General features: G+C 35.8%; 1 protein-coding gene across 1 annotated transcript in view; it reads left to right on the forward strand.

The window, feature by feature from the left end:
• Positions 1-7093, forward strand: part of IMMP2L (inner mitochondrial membrane peptidase subunit 2) — a 483477-nt gene extending 476384 nt beyond the window's left edge. The window contains exon 6 of the mRNA XM_080394191.1: positions 6606-7093. Within this exon, the coding sequence (XP_080250317.1) occupies positions 6606-6725 (120 nt within the window). The 3' untranslated portion in view covers positions 6726-7093. The remainder of the gene's footprint in view (positions 1-6605) is intronic.
• The last annotated feature ends 3422 nt before the right edge of the window (positions 7094-10515 follow it).

Raw genomic sequence — 10515 nt, forward strand, 5'->3', positions numbered from 1 at the left:
AATTCATTAAAGCTATATGTCTGCTCAAATGGTGCCATCCATAAATCATCGAGGATTTCTCCATGTTAGAGGATTTTTCACCTAATTTGAATTGCCACATTTCAGAAACTCTGTGGGGCACAAGTATCCAGCCAGCAAAATGTAATCTGAATAGATGTAATCTGAATAGAATTCGACTGCTACAGAATTCCTCCCCCTGCACTCCCCGCCCCCCCCCCCCCCAATGACTTTGTGTCGTGAAACAGAAAGTTTGAGAAGAAAATTTTGAATACAACTGATGTTCCATAGTGCTGAACATATGAAAGGCTGTATATAAAGCTTTTTTACTAACCTGCATATGAACAACAACAAAAAAAGATGTAATGAGAATATATTACTTCAGAGAATAGAAAGCATAATTTGTAACACTGTGATTTTTTGTATTGTATCTCTTTTTGGTTTAAGAGAATTTAATTTTTTTGTATTTGTGTGCTTATCATTGGCCATGGCATTTGAAAGGCCTGTACAATATTGCTAGAATGTAACTCAGTTTAAGAGACTAAAGTAAAAGTGACTTTTCAAAACCAGAGGCTGATATATGCCTTTAAAGTAGTGATTATCTGGCTGTTGGTGAATTTTCTCAAGTACACAGGTTATAATCTGTGGTACTTCGAATTTAGTTCTGTTTCTAATTTGTTGGATACCTATTATTGTTCTCTTCAGTGGTATTTTAGAGGATTTGTACAATTTAAACACTTATTAAATTAATGAGTCCAGGAAACAAAATGCAAATTAATATTGAATTTTTTCTAGACTTTAACTTGATGAAACAAGATTATTTTTCAGACAGTATTTTTTAGTATTTGTTCTTCAGAAAAAGTATGTTTGTATTCAATTATACAAAATATGCCTTCAGAGAGGGTTGTTGTGTTGATGCAATGTGAAGGATTACTGTTGTGATTTATTATTATCTTTCTTTTATCTTTATTATTTAGTCTCTTATATGACTGATCTAGATATTCCCAGATTTCTTATGTTATTTTATACTTTATAATATGTTTATTACAGCGACTTCTGACACAAATATGTAAATGTTTCATGTATATTTCATGTTTTTATTGAAATAACTAAGTTAAATTTCAGCCACATTCCCTCAAATCAAAATACATTGTAAGGAAATAATAAAACAGTCTATTTTTTTTTCTAATTTTGACTAGTTGCGGGTTTTTTGGAAGCAGAAGAAACAGTGAAACCAAAATGTGTTTATTCATTTCATTAAATTTCATTAAAATCACTGTTTTTGTTAGGAAAAGTACAAACCCAAATACCAAGTGAAGAAAAGAAGGATAACACTTCCCTGTTTTGCACCACATAATGAGTTTATATAGTCTCAATTAGAAAACCAGCAGTAACATAACGTTGCAGTCAAAACTTTGTTGTGAAGAAAAAAGCAGACTTAACTGATACGTGAAGCCACCAACTCACAGCCTCATTAAAATTTTAACTACACTATTTCACTTAGAATCCCAGCGTGGTTAGTCCAGTTACAATGATATTACCATTTGTACTCCAAATTATCAAATTAATGACAATGAGTTTCATTAAAACTCAGTTTTAAAATATCACACAAACATTTTCAAGTATCTACCTTTTTCCCAGTGTTTATGCTGCCCCTTTGAGTCGTAAGGCTGGCAGCATCCATCCTCCTCAAAAAGAAGGGCAAAGTGTGGTTTAGTGAGTTGTCATCCTGAATTCTTCAGTAGGAGGACTATGATGATGGTTTCTTCTTCCTCAACCTCATTTCCACTTGGGGTTGATTTAGCACATTTTCTAATGTTTTTGTGGGGGAGTTTTGTTTGGTTGGTTTTTGTTGTGTGGGGTTTTTTTTTTTTTTTCTTGTTCTTTATTGATTGGCAACATCACTTTTTATCTGTATTTATTATATATTTTATTTTACATATGTTAGTATATTCCTTGTTCTTCTCCACTTTTTTTTCTCTTTGCTAGCCTTAAAACCCTTTTGTCCAGCTCCCCAGTCAGTTTTTTTAATGACCATTGCTAGTTCTTTTAGAAGCCTGTCTTTATTATCCCATGCTTATAGTCCTGTAAACCACATTATGTTAGTCATAAATATTTCATTCTACACAGAATAATTACTTTTTACTGTATATGTAAAAACTTTGATTATACCCAAAGATTATACAAATATAAACAATTATAAGTGATACATGCAAAACTGTAACAAATTAGGCAATGGTCACCTCATCATTAGAAAAATTGTTGCAGCTAAACAAGCTAAATAAAACTCCAGGCAGGCAAGGGAAGTTCAGACAAAGCCGGAGAAATTAACCTTGAAGCCTGGCAGAGCTGGTACAAGGTGTAGTTTGTTACTAGCAATAGCAATACTGGTTTGCAGAATACAACAGCTTGGATTGGGCTTTGTGTCTTTGTCTTATTATTACTTCTAATTGGCAAACTGACTAGTTAGGAAGTCTAACTTCAGAAATAGGTGTAATGTCCTGGGGGTTTTTGGTTCTGCATTGCTGTTTCTCAGATTATATTCAGTGGTGCTGTACTCTTGTTTTAACATTGATGCAGAATTTGAAATCTTTGCTGCTTTAAGCTAAAGCAAAATCACCAAAAGTTCAAGGAAAAAAGAAGCAAAGAGAAATCTATGGGGAATGCTCCTAACATAAAGTGAACTCACAACTAGGAGCAGCAGTACCTGAATTTAGCAGGTTGGGTAGACTTTACATACCCTGAGAAAGTTGAGAGTACTTTAGGTCACATGTTAGATGTTATGGTCAAATCCTTATCCGGTCTTTTCCTTTTCTTGAAATCCAAACTGAAGACCTGGATTTCCATAGACATTTTGCTGTGCTCCACTGCATGCTACATCTATACAGGATTCTTGCACAGGCTGCATGCTGCTTTTCCCATTGTGATTTAGGATGAGAAAAGGCATCATTCTAAGAGAACGTGAAGGTGTCAGATGTCAAACAGACAGGAAGAGGTGGAAAGTACAGTCTGTAAATCAATGAATATCTTGAAATGACATATTTTAGAACTGGGAGAAGTGATAGTAATGTAAGTCTCTATACTAATAAAGGTGCATTTATCCCAACCTATTAGGCCAGAATGAGCAAGATAGTTGTAAATACCACTGCAGATAGCACTATCAAGTTTAGACTTATCTTTCCCTAATGCAGTGCCAAAACTTATCAGTCTCCATACAACTAACATACTAACAACTACAAGACTCTGCGGAAATATGCGTTTATCACAGTAACAGTGTCAAAAGAGTATTATTCATTCAAAACTTATTTTGCAGATATTTTTTTGCTGTGTTAACAGAATGGCTTCTCAGTTATTCAATTAAATATTCAAATTTAAAAAAAAATAGAATTAGTGCCTAAAAAGCTCAGGTTAGGGAGAATAATATGGATTCATTTCAACATAGTGCTTGTTGTTGCCACAGCAAGCACAGATCTTCATGCAGAATTAAAATTCAACTATTTAGATTGCTGGCATTTCTTACTCAAGTCTGTAAATGAAATATGTTCCTTAAAGAATTTGTGCCTGATTTTTCTTACAGTTGACAGTGTTTCAAGGTGGTAAACTTATTTTCTTAAGACAGTAAACAATGTCTGGAAAGGGAACTGATTAATCTCTTTTTAAATATTTCAGTATTTCACTGCTGCAACAGCAAGTGTGCTCTCTTAGTTCACCCTTTGTCCATATCTAACCTTGATGAGGGTAAGCCCATTAACAAGGGCAGGCTATTCTCTGCAAACAATTCTGTTCTTCAGTGAAATTCATGGCTGCTGTGGTAACTACAGAATGATAATAGGCAATGGACAAAAGTTATTAAGGTTGTTTGTAAAAGTCAAATGTCAAGGTGTTTTTAAAGTGAGCCTTTAAGTTATTATAAAGGAAGCCCTATAGCATCAGTATCATTTGTTATTTAGTAAAGACTACCATCACCCAAAAATACCTGTTTTTCCTTTTTAATGCTAGTCATTTTGTCCTGTAAATCAGTTTACGGGAAGGATATTTCTTTATTAGTTTCAAGTCAGATGATGGTCAGTAGAAGTAATCCTCTGGGCAAAATTATTCCCAGCCTCAGGTTCAAACAAGTTTTGATTCATTTATTATATTCTCAGTCTGAGTGTAGACCTCCTACTGACATCAATAACAAGCAATGCACTGAGAAAATACAAAGCTTTGAAAATAAGATGTTATTTGTGTTTGAGAAGAGCATTTTAACATTTCTCTCCATACTAATGCTGTCACATTTTATATGCAGTGGTGGGGTTTGCTGTGGTTTTATAATTTGGCACTAGCCTGTGAAGTGTGTGCCATAATGCTGTATGCTTGGGGAACAAATCCACACGGTAATATTACATTTGCAGACAACTTTATGGGATAATTAAACTAAAGGATATCGTGAATTCCATAAATATCCAACTAACTACACAGAAACATGTCAAGACTTAAAAAAATGTAGCTAAGCCCTATCACAAAACAGTTGTCATTTAGCAGCCTGTATTTTGTTTAAATGTAGGGAAAAAATGCAATGGATCTGGGAAACAAGTGATCCCTGCAAGGGATAAAGTAAATGACATATGATGCTAGAATGCAATTTTGGTGATCTACTTCAGATTCTTTTAGATATCATGGGTTATTAAGTAACCAAATTATATTCAAGTAATTCAGCACCTGCTTCATCAAGCTACAGAATGTGGAATTAGATATAGACCACTTCAGCTTCACTGATTTGATTATATAGTAGAGAGAGACTGGTGAATATACATTAATCCTATGAAATTAAATCAAGACAATTAGCTGAAGATATTCCTAGGGGCCTATTTGATGTCCATTTGCATAAAATGCTGAATTACCTGCTTACTGAAATCACTTTTTTTTTGTGTGTGATGAGAAATGGAATGGAAATGAAAAAATGAGTTTTCATGAAAACTTAAGCAGCAATGTATGGGTTCAAACCAGAAATCCATTTAACACCTGGCTCTGACAACAGCCAATACCAGACCATTGGAGCATAAGAACAAACTAAGTATATAATTTTTCCCTTGGTGTTACCTAATGTGGAGTACAGAGACTACACTGTTACTTTGTTTATGTTCAATTATGTGTGATGGACTTTACTTCTGTTACTATTTTCTGAACAAGTTTGTTATTCTTTCCTGGTCTCTTCAGTATCCTTATAATGTATGCGAGTATGATGTAATTGTGTAGACTCTGAAGAAGTATTTCCTTTTTGTTGGTTTTAAAAATTCTTTCAGATAATGTCATAATGTCATCTGATATTTCCCCATTCTTATGAGCAATGATGACATAATAGGCAAATAAAGCCTATGCATTCTTTACCCATGCCATTCATAATTCTACAGACTTCTGACCCTGTTGTCTCCTTACGAGTCTGAATTATTTCACCTTTTCACAAATAGAGACATTCCAGTATTTTTAATCATGTTTTTGTCCTGTTTGTAACTTTTCTATTGGCACTGGACACTTTATGGTTGGTGGGAAGCTTATTACTCGCTGTTGTCTCCAGAAGAAGCCTAAACATAATTTAAGATGAAGAAGTCTATCCTGCAGACTTTTCAAATTAAGCGAGATGAACTCCATACCAAATTACTTAATTTCAATGTTAAGTATAGACGTTGAAGCCCTGTCTTATTAACTCAATCTGAAAATGTGACTGTTCTATTCCTAGTTACTCTTAGTCTAGCCATTTCATACCATATTTGAAAGTGCCTTGTTTGTAACATTCTTAAGGTTTTCTAAGCAATTCAGTTTTCTAAACTATGCCACCTGTGATTCATTTGTAAGCAATATCAGTATTGACTTTTATTTGATTTATTCAAGTAAAACATTAGTGAAGTAAAATTATTGAAATAAAACAATAATAGTTTTAGTAGTTAAAGTAGTAAGATGGTAAAACATGTTTACAAAACATGTGAATGAAGTGTAAGTAGTTCTAGAACTTCAAAAATATTTGATCTTTAGATATGTTTCAAATAATTCTGTCAGAAATAATGTTCATCCTCAGGTAATACTTACAAGTCACAGAAATTTCCATTTTTGGTTGGAGACAAAATGGAATTTTGAAGGACAGTTTTAAATGGAAAGTACAACATGTTTAGATAAGCCGCTGTCTTGGTGTGGTTAGTGTACATAGTTCAAATCCAAGACACAGGTTCAGTTTAAGTTATTCAGAATAGATACTTGAACCTTGTTCTGCTGTATCCAAAATAACTACTAACCAAAAGATTTAGGTGGATTATAGAACGCCTCACCTCTTTTGTCCGGTTGTTTTCCTTGAACCTGAGAAAAGATTCCTAGTTCATGTTTGTTACAGACAATGCACTTCAGCAAACTGTTTTGAGTTGCATGGAATTTAATAATAATAATAATAATAATAATAATAATAATAATAATAATAATAATGCTACTGAAATGTTTTTTCTTTTCCTCTCATTATATGCATGAGGCACTTCTCATTCATGCAAAGTTTTCTGCTTTTTATTCTCTCATGTGCTTTGTACTTTCCACATTTTATTTGCAGTATTTAATAATCTCTCTGGTTTATATTTTGATTACAGGTTTCTCTTGGACTTCTACATGCTCGAGCTACTCATATCCTCTGGCCACCACAACGCTGGCAGAAGTTACAGCCAATGCTACCTCCAGAGCGCAAACCACTCCAGAGAGAGCAAGAGTGATTTAAATGTTCAGAGAGAAGAACACTGATGAAGTTTTAACCAGGAAGAGTTGCAGTGGATATACCATCAGCCATAAGAGCTTTGTCAAGTGTACTTCAACATCAGCAAACACATGCAACATCTTCATGTTAAAATGCCATCTTGAGTGTAAGAGGTTTTTTGGGATTTGTTTTGTTGTTTGGTGGTTTTTGAAAATCTCACACAGTAGTGCATTGTGCATTATTTTGATTTGAAATAGTTGGTTGTAGAAGGTTTGAATGTTCAGTTTTTCAGGGAGCAGTAAAATGCTTGACTTACTATGTCTGTACCAGTACTTCTCTGGATAAGAAATTATTAAAACCTTCAATAAAATATTTTAGTATTTTGCATTCAGCTTGTTCCTTTAGTAACTGAATGGAACCTTTATTATTATCATTGATTGCACACGAAAAAAAACCCAAACGTGTAATATGCTTTGGATTGTCCTATGATTTCTAATACTGAAGAATCAGTACTTTTGTAGCTGAAAAGTTAATCATATATGTCATAATTCTTTTAAAAAACCTAATGAGATGTTTTTTTTTAAATTGAGTACATATTACTTAGTTTTAATTTCTCTTTTAGGAGTGTTTTATATAAACATTCCTTGTATATGTCACTGAAGTAGATAGTCAAAATATACAAATTACATTGCAGTATCTGAAGAAAATAATTCATTTCTCAAATGCAGCAAATCATTGTTAATATTGACTGCCACATTTCTGTGAAACCATGTAATTACATTATAAACACTACAATTATTACTATAAATATATAATTAATATTATAGATATACTCTGTGAATATGCAGTAAAGCTTCTGCACACATTATAAGTAAAAAGAACTTGAAAAATGACACATTTTCAGCTGCAGATTAATATTGTCCAGCTTATTCATATTTATTAAATTTTACTTCAGATAGGACAGTACTTTAAAAATTTAACAAATCACACAAAATATCTTTAAACATTTCAGGTAAAATCATGCAATTATCAGAATTTCAGGCAAGATGAAAATAAGTCTATAGCTCTTTGAATACACACATCTGCATACAATAGGTGCAAACACCATGGAAACTCTATTACTGTCTAACTTTCTTCCTAAATGCTCCAGCTCTGTAGACTGTCTGAAAACTTTACTGTCTCACATGCCATGTTCTCTTTTTGTTCCAAAAAGATGTTCCATAGGTCTCTGAACTCATCTTAGTTAAAACTAATGCATTTTTTTTGGTTGTTAATTGCAGTAAATTCACAATTCTTTTGATTGACACAGGGTGATCGAAAACACTAGTTTCCAATCTTCCCCCCTCCCCCCCCCCCCCGAAATTAATTAAGAAAACTGAAATGAGTTCAAGAAATTTACTGCAGTCATAATTAATTTTGGTGACAATGATAGAAACACACATCCATGAAAGGACAAAGAAAAACATAAAAAGCAGCAGAACAAAACCATATTAGAACAGCTTTCTTTCTCTCAGTTGTTCAGGTCTTCATTTGCCTTCTTTCCACTAGCTCAGTCCCTCTCTCCTCCTCCTGTTTGGTGTCAACTGGGCAGAAGTTCTTACATATATTGACAAGCTGGAAAATTTGGTTGGCTGATCTGATTCACTGGTACATATTCTGCAAAAACAGTGCCAGAGAATTATCGAAAAACCCAAAGGCATTTATTCCTCAGTCAGTATCTTAATCCTATTTTTCTATTCACGTTGCCCAAAGAAGATTAAGTTCCTTGGGACTGCAGACCTTATTTTCCAAGGGAGAAGAAAGATCCAGAGATATGTGAGAATAAAATAACAGAAGAAATAGAACCAAAGGCTGTATGCAAGGTCTTAGGGGGTGCCAGATCTTGCAGCCCAGCAGAGGCAAGGCTGCTGCAGCTCCTTGTCTCCATCCATATACATGTGACTGGCCATGCACATCAACATAGACAACGCACTCCACTTGGTACTCACATAAACACTAATGGCACCAGTGACCTCGTCCTGTTCCTCTCGCTGGCTGATCACCATGAAAATACTTATGTGGGAAATAATACAAATATATACAGCGTGGATCCCTCCAGTGTCTGACACGTGTTTTGCTCAGCATACAGAATCCTAGTCTCCTCATTTGCTGGCACCTGGACAAATGAACACCCAGACACCCTCAAGTGGATCACTGCAGTAACTGGGCTTAGACCCCCAGTCCATCCAGGCCCATCCAGTAGCTGGACCCAGATCCTCACTCTCCCCAGGCACACACGTATGCACACAAATGGGTCTCCCAATGGAACCGCAGTCTCGGCAGCTGGCTGGAACCCCATGGTGCCTCTGTTAGCCAAAACCACCTGTGGTCCTACCTCTAGGGACACCCTCACCCTACCCTCCAGGCCATGTGCCCCACTCGCCGGCTGGTCCGGCTTGGTGCTGGCCTGTGTCATTCACTGACAGTGCAACCTCATGGCAGCCCACACTGGCACCACAGGCATGTGGGCCTCCCACCCCTGGTCAATCCCAGCCACTGACACTCAGAACCTTCCCACACATGCACAGAGCCCAAGGAGCTCCACACTCAGGAAAATCGCTAGAAATTGAGGTTAATGAACAAATGAGACAGACTGCACTGATCAGGCTCAGGTGTCCACAGCCCAGCATCTCTTTATGTGTGATTGGCTCCTTTCACACCCTTCTCTATTTTTCCACACTTGAACCTCCCCCAACCAGCCTCATTTCCCTGACTTTGGTCCCCTTAACATCCTGCAAGAAGTCCTGAGCAGTACTGAAATGCTCTTCCCTGAAACCCACAGCAAACCCCGTATCCCTGGGCACTGTCACCAGTCAGTCTATGGGGCAACACACAGATCCTCCCCACTGACTCCAGGTGTTGGCTGTCCCCCAAGTGGCTAGTGCAGGGGCCTCTGTCCTCCTTCATGTCTCTGAGGATGAGGCTTTCATAACCTGCTGACTCCTGTAACAGCCACAGATGAGCTAAATCATGGTATATTTTGGCTTCCCCCAGCTGTCATTGCTCCTCTGGGCTCCTTTGTCTGTGTGGACACCAGCTCTTTATCATATAACCTTATGCAAGCTATGAAAGTTTATGTGTCCCAGACAGTAATCTGCAACATTCCTCAAGGAATACCTATTAATCTATATTTGCATATATATATATATATATATAAATATTTATGAATTTATATGGATATATAGGATATACATGATGGAATGATGGAATAGAGAATATACCTATTAAATGTGAAGATGTTACAATGGTTGTAAAGACTGCCATCATTTTGGAGAATGGTATTAGACTGCAGTGATCTGAATTCAATAATTGATGAGCAGACAGTCTGGTGGAATAATTACACATGCTATGTTACAAGAAAATCTGGAGATTATATTGGATTGTAGTTGAACATGAATCAACAATATGCTGTTGCGAATAAGAAAATATCACTTTGTAAACAGCAGTACAAACTGTAAACACAGGGAACAATATTCCTACTTCATTCATCTACAGTATGGTTTTAGGCACCGGATTCACAAAAAAGTGAGGGACAACTGGAGTCTTTAGAGAGAAACAATAAAAATGAAGAGAAACCAGAAAAAATATGACCTATAAGAAATGTTGCAAGAACTTGAATTTACCATTTAGTCTTGAGAGTCTGAGTCACAGTCTTCAAAATCATGAAAGGTTGCTGTGAAGTAGAAGACAATCATTGGTTCTCCAAGGCCATCATGTACAGGAGAGGAACTAACAGACTTACAGTGAAACCGTAAGACCTTTAGGTTAGA

This window comes from Falco punctatus (genome assembly GCF_963210335.1).
Source record: "Falco punctatus genome assembly, chromosome: 6".
In the NCBI taxonomy this organism is placed as follows: domain Eukaryota; kingdom Metazoa; phylum Chordata; class Aves; order Falconiformes; family Falconidae; genus Falco; species Falco punctatus.